Source organism: Mustela lutreola, chromosome 15, assembly GCF_030435805.1.
Source record: "Mustela lutreola isolate mMusLut2 chromosome 15, mMusLut2.pri, whole genome shotgun sequence".
NCBI lineage: Eukaryota > Metazoa > Chordata > Mammalia > Carnivora > Mustelidae > Mustela > Mustela lutreola.
Window position 1 is genome coordinate 19,485,162 of NC_081304.1, and position 18,613 is coordinate 19,503,774.

General features: G+C 46.2%; 1 protein-coding gene and 1 long non-coding RNA gene across 3 annotated transcripts; one reads left to right on the forward strand and one right to left on the reverse strand.

Annotated features, from left to right (window-relative positions):
• Positions 1–1,906: 1,906 nt before the first annotated feature.
• On the reverse strand, positions 1,907–13,852 carry G6PC1 (glucose-6-phosphatase catalytic subunit 1). 2 transcript variants are annotated; one of them, XM_059149243.1, is made up of 5 exons: positions 13,402–13,852; positions 10,684–10,793; positions 8,516–8,621; positions 7,780–7,895; positions 1,907–5,503 (listed from the first exon to the last, which is right to left on the reverse strand). In XM_059149243.1, the coding sequence occupies exons 1-5, from the start codon at positions 13,629–13,631 to the stop codon at positions 4,992–4,994; spliced, it is 1,074 nt and encodes a 357-aa protein (XP_059005226.1). In that variant the 5' UTR covers positions 13,632–13,852; the 3' UTR covers positions 1,907–4,991. The 2 variants fall into 2 exon arrangements, with proteins under 2 accessions (XP_059005226.1, XP_059005228.1); XM_059149245.1 differs by having other exon boundaries at positions 13,572–13,851.
• Positions 13,853–13,961: 109 nt separating this feature from the next.
• LOC131816469 (uncharacterized) lies at positions 13,962–17,274 on the forward strand. The gene is made up of 3 exons (XR_009348075.1): positions 13,962–14,123; positions 15,846–16,010; positions 16,757–17,274. It is a non-coding gene; the product is annotated as an uncharacterized LOC131816469 (long non-coding RNA).
• The last annotated feature ends 1,339 nt before the right edge of the window (positions 17,275–18,613 follow it).

The following is an 18,613-nucleotide window of genomic DNA, read 5'->3' on the forward strand; positions in this document are numbered from 1 at the left end:
TCATTCTACAGTTAGATTTTGGGTTTTGGGTCACCCATCACTGGCCTAGACAATTGCTAGTTTCTCTTCCAGATTAATTAGGTTCTTGGTTCTCTAATGGAAGCGACTTTGTTGGTTGCCGCTTCGTTCCATTTCTAGTCCATTCTTTTCTTTCTTTCTTTCTTTCTTTTTTTTTTTTTTTTAAGATTTTATATATTTGACAGAGAGAGACACAGCGAGAGAGGGAACACAAGCAGGGGGAGTAGGAGAGGGAGAAGCAGGCTTCCCACTGAGCAGGGATTCCTGATGGGAGACTTGATCCCAGGACCCTGGGATCATGACCCAAACTGAAGGCAGAGGCTTAACCCACTGAGCCACCCAAGCGCCCTAGGTACATTCTTTTCTTAACAACGTCATCTGAAGGCTATTTGACCGGTGTATTTTCCTTTCTCAAGAGGCTCTTAAAAAACCCTTGGGTACAAGTGATGTTGTCCTATTTTATTTAACACATACCAGCCTTAAATGTATCCGTCCTAGTTTGGCATTTACTATGGAATGAAATCAATACATATTGATAATTCAGCAGCTGAAGGAATGCTGTTCAGAAAACAGGTCAACAAATTTTGACAGGTTACAGCCAGTCAGTTGAAAAGGGCTGGAGCTTCAAATATCCAGACATGTCTTCAATGAAGTGCTCTTGGAATGCCCTTTGGAACAATGGAATAAAGCCATGGCTTTATGAAAGTAGCAGGAGCTCACTGACAGTTCATCCTGTGAAACCTGAGCCCCTCTTCCATCCTGCTGCGAATCTCTTCCAAAGTAAGGAATGAGACAAAGCTATCGGACAGGGTATGCTTCTAGGCAGTCAGAGGAGATGGCAGAATGAAAAACACTGTAAAAATCGTCCTTGCTAAACCCTTGGGAAAACAGTCTGGCATTTCCTTGAAGGGTCAAACACAGAGTAACCATATGATACAGTAGGCCCACTCCTATGTCCATACCCAAGAGAAAGGAAATCATGCACCCATGCAAAAATTTGTACACAAGCGTTCATAGCAGCATTATTCATAATAACCAAAGTGTGGAGGCAACCCAGATATCATAAACAACATTTAGTATATCCATACAGCGGAGTATTATCTGGTCATAAAAAGGAATGTAGTACTAATATATGTCATTATAACACCAATGAACCTTGAGGACATCATGCTAAGGGAAACAAGCAGACACAAAAGGTCACCTATTGTATGATTCCCTGCTCAGTGGGGAGCCTGCTTCTCCTTCTCCCTCTGCCACTCCTGCTTATGCTCGCTCTCTGTGTCAAATAAATAAGTAAAATCTTTTAAAAATGGGTGAATTGTATGATATGTGAATTATATCTCAATAAAATTGTTATACCTTTTTAAAACCTATTATAAATATTGTTAAAAACAAAACCCCTCAGCCTATAGTCTGTCTGTGAGGGAGCAGCAGGCAGAGGGAGAAGCAGGCTCCCTGCTAAGCAAAAATCCCAACACGGGGGGCGCCTGGGTGGCTCAGTAGGTTGAGCTGCTGCCTTTGGCTCAGGTCATGATCTCAGGGTCCTGGGAGTCCCGCATCGGGCTCTCTGCTCAGCAGGGGGCCTGCTTCCCTTCCTCTCTCTCTGCCTGCCTCTCTGCCTACTTGTGATCTCTCTCTGTCAAATAAATAAATAAATAATCTTAAAAAAAAAAAATCCCAACGCGGGACTCCATCCCAGCACCCTGGAATCATGACCTGAGCCAAAGGCAGATACTTAACTGACTGAGCCACCCAGGTGCCCCAGTACCCACAGTTCTTTGTGGTAATTCTGTCTTCTCATTTTACCTTCACTGTAGAAACAGTAAGTTACTTCCTCTTTGACCCAGATAGTCTGAGCATGACTTTTAAACTTTTTTTTTTTTTGAAAGAAAGAAAGAGCTCAAGTTAAACTAATATGGTTATCCCTGTTCTAACAGTTATTTTATAAAACTGCCTTTGAAATATGGTGTCTTCCTACTTAGAAACTAAGACCAGCTCACTGGGAGGATCACTCAAAGTTTTATAATTCCTTCAGCCACAAGAAAACAAATTCTCTCTGGGCTGAATTTAAAGTTGTATCTGGCATCTGAAGGATGGTTTGAAACAGCCGCCAGTGTTTTTTTGTTTTTTTAATTTTTTAATTTTTAGGCGCTCCACACCCAGTGTGGGGCTTGAACTAAGGATGCTGAGATCCAGAGTTTCATGCTCTACCGGGCGGAGCCACCTGGAAAGAGCTGCCAGGATTACTGGCATCCATCCCCGGGAGGGGCTACGGGTGGGGGCATGTGGACTCTGGAATCAGGCTGCTTGGTTCTTTTTTTTTTTTTTTTTTAAAGGTTTTATTTATTTATTTGACAGGTGGAAATCACAAGTAGGAAGAGAGGCAGGCAGAGAGAGGTGGAAGCAGGCTCTCCGCTGAGCAGAGAGCCCAGATGCGGGGCTCGATCCCAGGACTCTGGGATCACGATCGAGCCAAAGGCAGAGGCTTTAACCCACTGAGCCAGCCAGGTGCCCCAGGCTGCTTGGTTCTTAAACTGGCTTCCTCATTCTGGGCAAGATACCTATCCCCTCTCATTATTCATATGTAATGTCTATGGATAAATTACAGCCCCCAGCTTGGGAGAATTAAGTGAATTAGTTGTATGAATAAATCAAATGCAGAGAACAGAGCTTGGCATAGAAGAAGTACTCAGTAAATTTGATCTATTCTGTGTCCCCATAGACCTTACCAACTGCCAAGGGCAGGGGAACTACTCACTTTCTGCCAGAGTCCTATTGCGAGGAACCTGGACCTGGTCCCTGAGAACAAATTAATCATCAAGGAGAGGGGTCAGGCCGGAGCAATGGTGCTCAGTTTAGACAGAACAAGACCATTCCCTTCTCCGTCTGGAAGGCCAGTAGAGTCTCCGAGGGGCTACATGGCCCCTTAAGAACCCAAATCCAGAAGGAGGACTCTACTTTCCTGAAGACACGCTTTCCAAAGTTCTGAAGGAAGTGAGCAGATGTCTTCCTAGATCCAGGGCTAGGCCTTTGGAGGGGGTGTCCCCGCACCCAGGATGAAATGAATCATTTGGGGAGAAAACTTCAAGAAGTCCCTTGAGGTTTCCGTGTTGCTACGACTCATTCTGTTTTGACTTTCTTTCTTTTTTTTTTTTTTTTTAAGATTTTATTTATTTATTTGACAGACAGAGATCACAAGTAGGCAGAGAGACAGGCAGAGAGAAGGAGCGGGGGGAGCAGACTGCCCGCCAAGCAGAGAGCCCGATGCGGGGCTTGATCCCAGGACCCTGATGATGACCTGAGCCGAAGGCAGAGGCTTTAACCCACTGAGACACCCAGGGGCCCCTGTTTTGACTTTCTTTAACCATAACCCCAAACCTTGCTGATACCAGCTTCCTGGATTCCAGAGTCTACCTGGTCTTTTTCTGCTGCTGTGACTTATATTCCCTGATTGCTTGGTTTGGTTAATGACCCTGTGTATTTGTCTTTAAGTTGCAGCTTGATCCCTTTAAGCCACTCCTGCTGACCTGTTGTGGTCTGGTAACTAATGTTCAATCTTGGCCGATGCCCTCCACACTATCTGTGCCCCCGTGGACACTTTGTAGGCCCCCCAGCTCCACGGGCACTCCTGGCCAGCCCCAGACTCTCTTTCTCCGAAGGGAAAATATAGGTACACAGAGACTAAATGATTTGTTTAGGGAAATAGAAAAAGAGCTAGAAATTTAGCCGAGCCAGAATTAGAACCTTCAGATCGAATTGCATCTAAAATACAGTAATCAGCAAGACTTCGTTCTTAAATAAAATGTTGTTTTAATAAAATACTGCACATATATATTTTCCTTTTCAAAGATGTTATGACCAGGATGGCTGGTGTGAATGGTAATATATGGTGAACTGTATAATTAGTAGTAAAAACAAGGACTCTCAAATAAATAGGCTTAAACATTCTTTTTAAGACATATTCTGCGAATCAGTTGAGACTTAAGAACAGGCAAAGGAAAGCTGGCTTTTCCTCTAAGAATGTGCTTTTGGTTGTCTTGGGATAGAGAAAGGAGTCATATTTACCCTGTAGGAATCAAAAGTAACATTGGAGTGACCTTCTGGGGAGAGGATTCCTTGCCTCTCCTGCCTTCTCCTCGCTTTTTTGTCCAAGATTTCAGAGTTTAACTAAACCATACACAAGCACTGCCCCAGAGCTGCTTTTAGGCATCTCTGTATCCGACAGGATGTGGAGCCAGTGGAAAATTCTAGGGAAAGCAGAGCAGGGCTAACAAGGAGGGAGATCTAGGGTGATAGAGGAGAAATTGATTATATCTGAATGCTCTGACCCAGTACAAATCAAGGTTACTGCGGCCATTCAGGAATCCCGGTAAATGCAAAGACCTTGGATATATAACAGAAAAATATAAGAAGCAGAATCACCCCACTAATTACCCATTAATTATACTCTAAGTTGGTCCTCCACTATTAAGAGTGCCTTACCTAAAGACTCAAATATAATCAAAGCCATTTAGATATTGTATAACATAATTTACAAGATGTGCAGGATATGAAAAAGTCTTCCTTAACCCGTCATCCTTCTTTCTCTGTCAAGTCCACCGCTCCTTTCTCCTTTCCCTTTTCTGTGTAAGGATGGGGACAGGCAGAAAATTCTCAGTTGAGATCCCCAACCTGGGTGGCGAGCAGGCCCTACCTGGAAGTCTCACTTTCGTGTTATCTCAAAGAAGAGCAAGTAAGTCTTCAGGGAAAAATCCAGAAGGACCCAACTCCTAACAGATAAGGCTTTCTCAACTAGCCTTATTTGCTTTCCAAAAAAACCCCCACCCAATACAATTGGAATTGCAATGGAGGGAGGGGTCGCCGGGCTGACTCCAGCACCTCTGGCCTCTGGGCTGGCAGAAGACCCTAGCCTCCCTCAGGGGTTGGCTTGGTCTGTCGGTAGTTGAACTTGAACTCTGCAGGCTCCGAGGCCCTTACAAAGACTTCTTGTCCGGCTGGCCCAGGACCCGGGCAAGGCAGTAAGGGATGAGACTGACAGATGCCAGGGGCACGGCCGCACTCTTGCAGAAGGACAGGACGTAGAAGATCAGCTCCACTTGGGACGGGGGCTTCAGAGAGTCAAAGAGGTGCAGGAGAACAAGAGAGACCACGATGCAGCAGAGGCGGAACGGGAACCATTTGCTGAGCTTTCCCTTGCAGCTCTCCCTGTACATGCTGGAGTTGAGAGCCAGCCCCAGGCCGAAGAGGGTCCCCACGTTCTTGAGGAGGCTGGCGAAGGGCGTGGTGTCAATGTGGACCCATTCCGGCCGCTGGCACCATCTCTGGGCTTTCTCCAGCGTCCACAGGAGGTCTACGCCGAGCCCCTTGAGCAGCAGGTAAAATCCAATGGCAAAGCCGAACAAGAAGAAGGTGACGAGGAAGTACTTCTTGAGGCTGGCGTTGTAGATGCTCTGGATGTGGCGGAAAGTTTCAGCCACAGCAATGCCTGTATGGGAGAAAGAATGGCTGTGAGAAGTAGGGAAGACTCCAGCCCTTCAGCTGTCGGGGCGGTGGGGGGTGGGTTCGGAGCCATGGATGACCTACCATCCATCCTGCCATTGTGACATTAAATCTCAGGTGCCAGATTAGAGCGTCACCTGCTTGATTCCCGTACGTAGGTGGATGGGAAGACGGAAGAGGCATGTCGCATACATTCTCTCACTGCACTCGTGCTTCCTGTCGGGGCCCTCATGTTTCTACTTGAATACCCACAGGGGTAGAGAGCTCACTCCCACTTGGGCAGCCCATTTCATCTTTGAATGAATTATCAAAAAATCTTCCTTGTGTCCCCGCCGCCCCCATCCCATCTGTTGGTCTCCGTTATTTCTGTAGGAGTGAAGTTGTAAATCTAAAACCTCTGTAGAAAATGCATTTGAAGACAATTATTCTCATCTCTAACCTATACCTTCTCAGGTCTTTCATGTAACATGGCTTTCAGGCTCCTTCTCAAACAGGGCACCCAGTAGGCTGCCTTACTTCTGTGGTGGTTGTGAAACCCTTAGCTCCCTTGGACTCCACACTCTTCTTGTAATTCTACCCATCTGCTGATCTGCTCTCACCCATCTCCAGGGGGGAAATTCTACAATGTCCTTAAGGTCTTCTATTCTTATATTCCAGGTCTTATATTTATTCCAGGACCTCCCACAATGTAAAGAAAGTCTTTCTTATGCTTAACCTAAGTCTTTTCAGCCAATTAAAAATGGGATCTAAGACAACACAAGTATAGTTGACCCTTGAACAACATGAGTTTGAACTAGGAGGGTCTATCTATATGCAGATTTTTTTTTGATAACCACAGTTGATCCCCGTAAATGTATTATCTCTTCCTGCTGATTTTCTTTTCTTTTTTTTTTTTTTTTAAGATATTATGTATTTATTTGAGAGAGAAAGTGCCAGGTAGCATGAGCAGGAAGTGGGGCAAAGAGAGAAGCACACTCCCCGCTGAGCAGGGAGCCCCACGTGGGGCTTGATCCCACGACTCTGAGATCAGGACCTGAGCCAGAGGCAGACTCTTAACTAACTGAGGCACTCAGGTAACCCTGCTCCTGATGATTTTCTGAATAACATTTTCTTTCTCTCGCTTGCTTTATTGTAAGAATACAGGGTATAATACAAATAATATACAAAATATGTGTTAATTGACTGTTTATGTTATCGGTAAGGCTTCCAGCTAACACTATGTCGGAGGCAGGCCCCTGGCCAGGGCGGCCTCCGCCATTAAAAGATGGTGCCTGGCTAGTTGCCAGGTTAGGATTGCCTCGTGAGACTAAGCGGAACACCCAAAGAGGAAGTAAACAGCATTGGTTGCTAGCGAAGTTGCTTGTTTAGGTGCACAGCCTGATTCGCTCCCTCCTGTACCCTGCTCGCTGATTGGTCCTGTAAATGTATATAAGTGTGTAGACTTGCGGAAATAAAGAGAGAGAAGATACATCTGAACTGGGGCTTCTTGTCGTCCTTGCGGGTCCAGGACGATACACTAGGCTATTCATAGGTTCAGAGGTATATGTGGATTTTCGAGTGCATAGAGGGTCAGTGCTTCTAACCCCTGTGTTGTTCAGTTATCAACTGTATTCAAAACTCTGGTCCTATAAGAAAGACCAACTGTGGATTTGAAAGTTGATTTACCCAAATAAAGAGCTTTTCTAGGACCCTGTTCATTTGTTAAATTTGGTAGATTTCCTTAAAACTAAACTAAGGACCAGGGTGCCTGGGTGGCTCAGTCAGTTAGGCATCCCACTCTTGATTTCAGCTCAGGTCATGATCTCAGGATCCTGAGCTTGAACCCCATATCTGGCTTCATTCTCAGTGCGGAGTCTGTCTGAGGTTTTTTCCCCCTCTCCCTCTGCCCTTTCCCCACTCTCTCTCTAAATAAAGAAATAAAATCTTAAAAAACAAAACAACAAAACAAAACCCAAAAACAGAACCAGGGGCAGTTTCAGCTGAAGATCAGTAAGAGATAAAGAATATGAAAAGGAAATTTCCAGCTAATTCAATTGAGTAAATGAACTTGATGTATTGCAACTTTTCTGAAACACTTTGAATTGCGTAGATCTGGGCACTCCTGTAGAAATGAAGAGTTTCCAGACCCTTCCCATTCAGCCCGCTGAAACGCTAACAACACTGATGACACCCAGAGCACGACTGGCATGCTGGGATTTTGTCCCAGCTGCGGAGACACGGGATAGGAGGGGCAGGAAGGGAGAAAGCCAGAGCAGCTGATACCTGACAGGACTCCGGCAACAACCTGATGGGGAAAATGAGCGGCGAGGTAGATTCGGGACAGACAGACGTTCAGCTGCACGGCCCAGAATCCCAACCACAAAGCGACGTTCAAGCACCTGCAAGAGGAGAGGCGGTCAGAACAGCACCCGGGTACACATCCCTTAGCGAGGACAGCCCTGGAAGGAACGCCAGAGCCTGGCCAACCGAGGTGCTGTCCGAAGAATTTTTATAAATTCGAAGCCCGTACTCCAAAGCTCGGAGATGCCCGTGTCACGTGGTGAACGCTTGCACCCGTGAACATTAAGCTCCCCTATTTTACGTCTGTGATAATTAACCATTTGCACAGTGGCTGTGTGCTCAGAACTCTGTAGTAGGAATGTCTTATGTGCCTTTGTTTTTCAACCTGGACAAGGCGACTCTTTGGTTGGTACAGAAGTGGGTTTTTATTTAAACCCTGCCAGTAGGACGCTGTCTGATCTTGAGAAGTCCCCATTACCGGGTTGGGCCTTGTTTCCTTATCTGTAAAGGGAGGAGTTGGGCTTGTAGGTCCCTTTAAGCCCTGACATCCTGTGACCTTCATGCTTGCCCTCAGCAGAAATGCCACCACTCGGCTCACTACCAGCCCAAGGCCGGGTGGGCCAGTGGTGTGGAATGTAGGGAAGAGCAAGTGGTATGTCCATTCACAGAGACAGTCACCTCCTGCCCTCCACGCCAGTCCCCAGTGCTGAGTTCTTACCGAAATCTGTAGGTTGGTTTTTTCTTCCCCCGGAAGATAGCCAGGGTGGATGTGACCATCACATAGTATACACCCGCTGTGCCCATGGCATGACCAGAGGGACTCCCTAAAGGGTAGGGAAGAGAGGAATGGATGAACTAAAGGTAAAAAGTCTCCACCTAGGGGCGCCTGGGGGCCTCTGTCATTATGCGTCTGCCTTTGGCTCAGGTCATGATCCCAGGGTCCTGGGATCGAGCCCCACATCAGGCTCCCTGTTCAGTAGGAAACCTGCTTTTCCCTCTCACTCTCCCTCTTCCCCTGTTTAGTGTTCACTCTCTCGATGTCTCTCTCTGTCAAATAAATAAAATCTTAAGTCTCGCGACGCCTGGGTGGCTCAGTTCGTTGAGCGGCTGCCTTCGGCTCAGGTCATGATCCCAGCGTCCTGGGATCGAGTCCCACATCCAGCTCCTTGCTCAGCAGGGAGCCTGCTTCTCCTTCTGACTCTGCCTGCCACTCTGTCTGCCTGTGCTCTCTCTCTCTCTGACAAATAAATTAAAAAAAAAAAAGTCTCCATCTGGGACACTGCTAGGGCATGTCCTCTATCCATCATCCACCCACCCACCCACCCATATTTCTTTCTGTCCAACTATCCATCCAACTCTCTGTCCATCCACCACCCATCTTTCCAGCCTTTCATCCATCCATCCACAAATCCTGCCATCCACCCATTCATCCCTTTAGTCATTTATCAAACAAATATCTAGGGGCGCCTGGGTGGCTCCATTAGTTAAGCGTCTGATTTCAGCTCAGGTCATGATCCCAGGGTCCTGGGATTGAGCCCCTCATGGGGCTCCTGCTCAGTGGGGAGCCTGCTTCTCCCTCTCTCTCTGTCGCGCCCCCTGCTTGTGCTCCATCTTTCTGACAAACTGGGTTCCTCCCACATTCAACACATGGACTCTTGCATGCTAATCTACATCTGAGTCGGCTTGCCAGGGCATCCCAGAGATAACGTCTTGCCTTTCCTTTTCTCTTCCTCCTCCCCCTCCTCCTCCTCCTTTGCTCCTTCTTCCTCCTCTCCTCCTCCTCCTAGTCATCTTCCTCTTTTTCTAAAATCCTTTATCTTTTACTCATGAAATATGAATGTGTATATTGTGTGCACGTGCGTGCGGGCACACACACACACACACCATTCAAACTTCAGCTGCACAAGGACAGCAATCTTTGTCTCTTTTATTCACTAAAGGTACTCCAAGTACTTAGAACAATGTCTGGCATGGTGTAGGTGCTCAATAAATAAAACTTAAATAAAATGAAATTTTAAAAAACTTAAATAAATAAATAAATAAAGTGAACGAATATGCTCTGAAGTGAGCAAAGGGTTTGCAAGAAGAAATAACTAAGGGCCATGCCCTAGTTTGGGAGTTAGGGATGGGTCCCTGAGGAAGGGATGCTGGCACCAAGACTTAAGGGTGAGTGAAGCGGTTGGTAGTCCATTGCCTACCAAAAAAGGAAATCTAATCTATCATTGGATTGTATAAGAACTGTTTGGTTGTGTGTAGTAAAGCACAAACATGGGGCGCCTGGGTGGCTCAGTGGGTTAAAGCCTCTGCCTTCAGCTCAGGTCATGATCTCAGGGTTCTGGGATGGAGCCCTGCCTTGGGCTCTCTGCTCCGTGGGGAGCCTGCTTCATTCTCTCTCTCTGCCTGCCTTTCTGCCTACTTGTGATCTCTGTCGAATGAATAAATAAAATCTTAAAAAAAAAAAAAAGCACAAACATGGTGTGGGATTGGACAGTCGGTTCAGGAAGATACCTCTACTTGGCCGGTCCTTGGGGAAGAATAAACCAGGGGCTTAGCCTTCTCCTGATTTCCCTCCCCGGATGAAGGGCCACAATGCCATTACTCTCATGAGCCCTTTGCCTATAAGAATACCCTTGCCTCTCTGGACTAGCCATTCAGATTCTGGAAACATTAGGCAGATTTCTAAATCAGCAGAGATGTGCTCTTCAGGGGGCCTCCTTGAATTAAATTAACATGGAGTTGTACCCAACTGAAGACTGACTAAAGCTTGAAGGAGCGGTCCTCCTCCTGTCCCCTCAAAGACAGCTTCATCTACAGTGACTGCTGAGAGGTGGCCACAGTGAGCGAGGTCCACCCAGCTTCTGTCTCTACTGGGGCGGGGACTCTCACCTGGTCCAGTCTCGCAGGTGACTGGAAACTGCTTTATCAGCGGCACAGATGTGTTGCGGTAGTAATCTGTGTCCATGACCCACCAGTATGGACGCTGTCCAAACAGAATCCTATAGAAAAGCAGAACCAGCATCTGGAGTTACTGAAGGAACGCTTTTACCTGAAGCCCACACCTTGGGGAAAAGGGAGTAGTGTGAGAAGATTCATGTGATCTGAAACAGAAAACTATTAGCTTTGGCTGCCTCCAAGAAGGGGAATGGGGTGGCTGGTGAGTGGTAGGGGAGGGAGACTTATCCTGGTACATCCTTTATATAACGTTTGAATTTGGAACGACTCGAAAGTAGTATTTACTCAAACAGAAATAAACCCGAGATCCTAAAAATCCATATTAATGGAAGCTCTGTGACTTTTTTTAAACCCCAGGAAGAACTGGTCCAGGAAGGACACATACAGAACTACAGTTTGCGGGACGCCTGGGTGGCTCAGTGGGTTAAGCCTCTGCCTTCGGCTCAGGTCGTGATCTCAGGGTCCTGGGATGGAGCCCTGCATCGGGCTCTCTGCTCAGCGGGGAGCCCGCTTCCCACTCTCTCTGCCTGCCTCTCTGCCTACTTGTGATCTCTGTCAAATAAATAAGTAAATAAAATCTTTAAAAAAAAAAAAAAAAAAGAACCACAGTTTGCACCTTGGACTTGCAAATCCTGCCAGGTCCCTATGCTCTTCCGCCAGGTCTCAGGGAGTCCTGGGGTTCCTCCCACATCAGATAATGTGCCTGGACCCCAGGGACAGTCACCCTCAGGAGATGTGGCCTCCTTGCCATAAGAATTGCTCTCTGTAAGGACAGAGATAGTTTCAGGCACTACTTTGTATTCTCTGTGCCTTGGAAGAGGGTACAGCCCAGACAAACCACTTCCCCTTTATTATTATTATTTATTTATTTTTTTAAGAGAGAGAGAGAGAGAACAAGTAGGCAGAGAGGCAGGCAGAGAGAGAGGGGGAAGCATGCTTCCCGATGAGCAGAGAGCCCCATTCGGGGCTTGATCCCAGGACCCTGAGATCATGACCTGAGCCAAAGGCAGAGGCTTAACCCACTGAGCCACCCAGGTGCCCCAAACCACTTCCCTTTTAAAAGTACTAGATAAAGCACTAGATATGCTTTTCACTGTGGAAACAGGTGTCAAGGTTCAGCCCCTCCAGGACTTGAATAGTGATTTTTCACCGACATCAGAGATAGCCACTAACTCTGACCTCTGCCAACTCAAGAGAAAATCCATGGTCCTTCAACTGAGATCAGATGTTTAAAATAACCCTTTACCTGTTTACTTTTTAGAGTCATGCTGCTGAATAGGGGTATTACAGACAGCATTTAGTTCTTCAACCTCTCAACAGAGGTTTCAGAATCAATTGATACACGTTGGTCCTCTAAACGCCATGACAAATTTTTTTTTGGATACTAAAAGACATTTATTGTTTATGGCCAAAGAATATTAGACCTAGAAGCATCTTCTGAATCACTTGACAGTAAACATAGATAGTTTAGGGATGGTAAAGGTCTTAGCTGGCCCAAGCTCTTTATTTTCCAGATGTGGAAATAGAAGCCAAACCAGTCACATGCTGGAGTCAACTGGTACTGGCCAACCATTGTAAAAGATATAGAATTTTTGCAAGCATGACCCATCAGTAGATTGAAAGTGACCCCAAAGATGGAAAAATTGACAAATGCTAAAATTAGGACTACCATCTGCCCCCTGAGACAGTCAGTTCATCAGCATTGACTATAACCTAGTTCTTAAGAACCTTGCCTCTGAAATCAGCCTGCCTGGGCTTCAGTGCTGCCTCTGCCTGTTGACCACTATGTTGATCGAGTTGTGGTCACTTATCTCAATGCCTCTGTCTCTTCATCTGTTATATTGTAGCAACAACCCCACAGCAAAGCTCTTGGCACATGGCCTAGTACCTATTAAAAGCTCAATAAATGTTAACTAGAATTATTATTAAGGTCCCAGAGATAACCTAAGTTTACAGATTATAAAACAGAAACTCAGAGAGTGGCTTTGATTTGCCCAGGATGTAAAGCTGGTGGGTGGCTGAACGAGGGCTGGAGCCCAGTTCTCTGGATTGCTTCTCATTTTTCCATCCAATGGATTTTTTTTTTTAAAGATTTTATTTATTTACTTGACAGACAGAGATCACAAGTGGGAAGAGAGGCAGGCAGAGAGAGAGGAGGGGAAGCAGGTTCCCCGATGAGCAGGGAGCCCGATGCAGGGCTTGATCCCAGGACTCTGGGATCATGATCTGAGCCGAAGGCAGAGGCTTTAACCCTCTGAGCCACCCAGGCGCCCCATCCATGCCATGGATTTTTAAGTTACCAACACGTTTCCTGTTTTCATACACCATCTTTCATCCATCTATCTTTATGTTACCAATCCTGCTTCAAAGTAATAAAACTGTACTTCTTCGCTTATAAGCTATACGTCAGCCTTTTCACTAAGTCGAACAGCTGGCCTTCCATCCACATGAAATAGCCTTGCCTGTGTCTTCAACTCATGGACAGGGTTTTCTCTGTCTTCCCTCTTTAAGTGGATGATCCAAAGTTGGGAGGGGAGTAGCCCGTGGCTTCCCGAATAGCACGGAGAAGGCAACTTCCAATGGACAGACATTTCCAGAGAGAGTGCCAGCCTCTTCCCTTGCCGATCTCCTCTCTGTCTGGCTCTTACTCACCACTTAAAGACGAGGTTGAGCCAGTCTCCAATCACCGCTACCCAGAGGAGCTTGATGCCTACAGCTTCACGGAGATGGAACCAGATGGGGAAGAGGACATAGAAGGCATTTCTGAGGTCTGCGATCATGGACACCAAGATGAACCAATCCTGAGAGTCCTGGTAATTCACCTGGAGGTAGTGCGTTGACTGGATCCCAAAGTCATGAAGGGCATTCATTCCTTGCTCCATCCTCACTCCTGATGCCTCGGCCAGCCTTCAGCTGAGCCCTTGCTGCGATGACGGACTTGGTGGTGATTGCTCTTCTATCAGCCCGCGCCTTGCCCCTGTTTTTATACACCCTGGATCTGCCCTGCAGGTCAACCCAGCCCTGATCTTTGGACTCAAAAGCCACTTTTGTCTAAAATCTATTGATCAAAGGTGCATCACCGGTAGGTTGATGCAAACATGTCCGGGGTGATTTACGTAAAATAGAAAAACGGGCACACAAAAACAGCCTGATCTGCCATGTACTCGGCCAGGCCAATTATTAACTTTGGCATGCTGCTTGGTAGAGCAAGGGCTGCCCTCTGGCTCTGAAGCCAGCCCAGGGACCCAGGACAGAGTCTACAACTGCCCTGGTTCTTGCAGAGACTTCCTGTCTGCAAGTGCACTTATTTGAAGACAAAGACAAGTCTTGGTGCTTTAGCTATCATGTTTTAAGAATATTCCTTTTATAATGTGGTAAGTTCTATCGTCCGGGGAACCATCACCTTGCTGGGCCTCTTTTATCTGCAGAGGGATCTCGGAAGGGCCCCCTGGTCTGGGAGTTCAAACCCTCTTCCCAGGGTTGTCTCGGTAGCTCTTACGGCCAGGAAATAATCATCTTTGAATGCACTGATTAATTCACTTAATGTCCTTCAGGTTGGGACCTTTGGGGTTTTAACAGACAAGTTTAACAAGCAGTAGAATGAATGTGTGTTCATGCAAAAACAATGTGCTGACTATGTAGTTCTTTGTAAAAACACCAGCACGCTGGTGACTGGGGACTCCGGAAAGGGCTTCCGTATTTTTTTTTTTAATGCTTTTGAATGTAGCTGATATACAATGTTGCATCAGTTTCAGGTGTATAATATAGCAGTTGGACATCTCTACACATTGTGCTATGCTTGTCACCATGCAACGTCACCATGCAACACTGTTTTAATACCATTGACTGTTTTCCCTGCGTTGTACCTTTCATCATGGTGACTTATTCATCCCATGAGGTCTGGAAACCTGTATCTTCCACTCTCCTTCCCCCATTTTGCCCTTCCTCCCCCCTTCTTTCCCTCTGGCAACCATCAGTTTATTCTCTGTATTTATTGGTTTGATTCTGCTTTTCGTGTTTATTCATTTTGTTTGTTTGTTTGTTTTAGATTCCACATATAAGTGAAATCGTGTGATCTTTGTCTTTCTTAGTCTGACTTATTTCACTCAACATAATCCCTCCTGGGTCCATCTGTGTTGTCACAAATGACAAAACCCTCATCCTTTTTTATGGTTGAGTAATATTCCTGTGTGTGTGTGTGTGTGTACACGTGTGTGTGTGTCTATTCTTATCTCTATATGGACACACCATCTATTCTTTATCCATTTATCTATGGATAGATGGTTGGTTTGCTTCCATATCTTGGCTATTGTAAATAACGCTGCAATAAACAGAAGAATGTATATATCTTTTCGAACTAGTGTTTTTGTTTTCTTTGGGTAAATGCCCAGAAGTGGATTACTGGGTAATACAGTAGTTCTAATTTTTAAAAAGATTTTATTTATTGATTTGAGAGAGAGAGTGAGCAGGGGAGCAGCAGAGGGAGAGGGAGAAGCAGACTCCTTGCTAAGCAGGGAGCCTACCATGGGGCTATATCCTCAGGACTACAAAATCATGACCTGAGCCAAAGGCAGACGCTTAATCGACTGAGCCACCCAGATGCTCCTGATGTTTCTATTTTTAATTTTTTGAGGAAACTCCATATTGTTTTCCACAGTGATTCTACTAATTCACATTCTCACCAACATTTCATGAGAGATCCTTCTTCACCTGTTATTTCTTGTCTTTTTGATTTTAGCCATTCTCACAGGTGTACAGTGATATATATTTTTAAAAATATTTATTTATTAAGTAAACTCTAAACCCAACACAGGGATTGATCTCACAACCCTGAGATCAAGAGTCATATGCTCCTCTGACTGAGCCAGCCAGGCACCCATGTAAGGTGATATTTTATTATGGTTTTAATTTGCATCTCCCTGAGGGGTTTGCGCTTTCTTTCATTTGTATTTGGAGATTTTATATATATCTATATATCTAATCTCCAGGAAGTCAATGCAGTGAACTTCCTGGAGACTAGATATATAAAGGACAAGGAATAAATAGAAGTAACAGAAACTAAGTTACGAGAAACAATGTTGCCCGCTTTCCTACAGGAGGGGAAATCATCCTGTAGCCATGCAGAGACCAAAGCCTCACACACCTGGGTCACCTAGACCTCTGAAGGGAGCTGGGGGTGGAATCAGGTCACGGACTGACATTTTCAAAGATCAGAGCTCGTTGGAATAGAGTTTTTCAAAACCTGCTTGGATTTTCCATCGGTAAGTCCATATTGCCTTGTAAGGAGTGGACTGGGGACAAGGAAAAGAAACTCAGAGCTAATGAGTGGGTAGCAAAGGTTGACAACATTCCATGCTGGAAATGATTACAATGTCATCCAGGAGGTATGACCTGGAGTCTCACCCCCACCTCCCCTGGGCCCCCACCCACTCAAGCTGATTCCAAATGCCCTTGACCACATTGTCTCTGCTGGTCCAAGCAACCCCATCTCCCCACTTCTAGGCTAGAGAGCGGCTAATGGTGGGGGTGCTGCCGGTGAGGCTTGTGGTTGGCAGGGTTGTGGAGGGCAGGGCAGTGTTCTGCATTGTCAGGACTGCAAGAGCACGGGTAGGAGGCCCCGACCAAAGAGATGGCCCCTTCCCTCTACTAGATAAGCCCTCCTCAAAAGTATTCAGTAACTATTGTGGTGATCTCTGGGGACTGGAGCTTTTATGGTCTGGGGTGAGTCGAGGGTGAACAGAGCAGATCCTTTGACGAAATATCCCGAGGCCACTGTCTAGGTCTCCGCCATGTGCTCAGTAGGTGGGGAGCCGGTGGAGAGCCCTATCTTCTGGAAGAACCGCAGGGAGAGGGTTCATGTTGATAGAGACACATGATGGGGCTGATAACCCGTTCTGGGCATACTGGGCAGCCTTCTGGCAGGCTGCCCTCCGGGGAGGGGGACCCTCTTGGGGCAACTGTGTACGTCACGAGACCATTTACTGATCTTTACCTTTCTACCCTCCAGTTCCATCCTGCCGCCTCCAGCAAATTTATCGTGTGCAGAAAAGAATGAGGCCCCAAAGGACCCGAGTCTGTTAGAAAGCTGAAGAGAGAAAATTAGAGTTCTCAGATCCTCAAAGGACTTGTATTTGAGGTGAATCAAAGGTATTTGAGGTGAATACTGTGGACAAAGCATGTGAGTTGCTAGAGATTTGGGTGAGGATTCACTCACTTAGAGACATGTCTCCCAGAAGCAGGGTTCCACCATTTCCCCCAAATCCTGTCAGCTTCCCCTTCAAGAAGTTTTCCAGTTTAACTCAACAAACATTTCCTGAACAAAGTGCCTCGCCCAACTCCCTGAGGATTCAACGTTAAACCCCCATGTTCTCAGGGACCTTGACAATGGAGTGGGGTTGAGAGGCCAGGCCTTCGACAGTTAGGTCAAGTGGACCTTTAAATTATACTTAATAATAAAATAATAAATAATAAAATAAATTTAAAGCAGAACTTTAAATTAAAGCTGAATCCATTTGTCCAAATATAAATGACTTCTTTTTTATTTTGTCCTCAGTGGAGATGACTCAAGACTTACTAATGCCCTCTGGGGAGATGAAGTCTGGGAAGCAATGAAAATGGAAAATTATAGAGCCCCCCCCCCTTTTTTTGACAGGTACACTAGCTGGGCACTCCTCAGGCACTTTCTCCACAAACAGAAACTCAAAGGCTTGGGGCTCTTGGTTTGGGAGGAATATTAAGGAACATTAAGGAAAGGGGCCAGAAAGTACAGTCTGGTCTGTTATTAAGTAAGCACAGCTGGTTCCAGTGTCCTGGCACCTCCTTCTCCAAGAACAAGTTTGACTCACTCACTCGAACAAGTTTATTTGCCGACAGGAAAGTGAGGAGGAAAAGGAGCCAGAATTTGCCGCACACCTCATCCAAAAATTGCATTTCTTACCAAAAAGGAATTCTGACTTCACCTGCAGCCACGTCCTCTGTTCTGGGTGGGGCTCTGGGTGCTGCTGAAGGAGCTGCCTTGTCTTGCTCCGCTGTCATCCCTGGAGAGGGTCTTGTCTGCGCAGGAAAGCAGGCATGCAAAACCCAGCTTGGATCTGGGGCTTTGAGCAGAGTAGATTTCTCCAAAGGATGACAGCTGAAACGTACAAGATACAGTTTTACTTTTTTTTTTTTTTAATTTCTTTATTTGCTTTGTTTTCTTTTTTCCTACCTAGTGATCAGTGGGGGTAAGGTGCTCGGGGGTAAACAGTAGACACTGGCTGGATGGACGACTGTCACCTTTTTGATGAGTGACCCTGTTGATTTTTTTTTTTTTTTTTTTTAGATTTTATTTATTTACTTGACAGACAGGGATCACAAGTAGGTAGAGAGGCAGGCAGAGAGAGATGGTGAAGCAGACTTCCTGCAGAGCAGAGAGCCCGATGCGGGGCTCGATCCCAGGACCCTGAGATCATGACCTGAGCTGAAGGCAGAGGCTTTAGCCCACTGAGCTACCCACCCAGGCGCCCCCCTGTTGATTTTTTACAAAAACAGATTGGGGAAAGCAGGTGGAGGGAGAGTTGGGTTAATCATTGTTAGCCGGTGAAAATGGCTGACTTATCGCTGGCGTGGTGAGAAAGTTCAGCTTCAGGACCTTGAACTGTGCATCTATTGACCAGGTGGGGGGAGCGTGGTTCACGTCTCAGGATGGGCTGGACATTTTGTCCACAGAAAAACCCCAGAGGGCATTTGCTTCACTGTCAACAGTGAACAGCTGCCTGTTCACTACCTTCTCCTTACGCCCCAGAGTCTGCCTTCTACCAACATCAGGTGGACGATGGGAACTTTGACAGGAAGCATGGACCGGCCACCCTTTGCCTGCCCCCGC

Bases quoted from the DNA above. Each gene is read 5' to 3' on its own strand.
- G6PC1 (XM_059149243.1), bottom strand. From the start codon at position 13,631: ATGGAGCAAGGAATGAATGCCCTTCATGACTTTGGGATCCAGTCAACG. The intron at 10,794-13,401 runs GTGAGTAAGAGC...GCTTTTCTATAG, and splicing joins CTCAACCTCGTCTTTAAGTG to GATTCTGTTTGGACAGCGTC. The intron at 8,622-10,683 runs GTGAGAGTCCCC...CCTACCCTTTAG, and splicing joins CACCTGCGAGACTGGACCAG to GGAGTCCCTCTGGTCATGCC.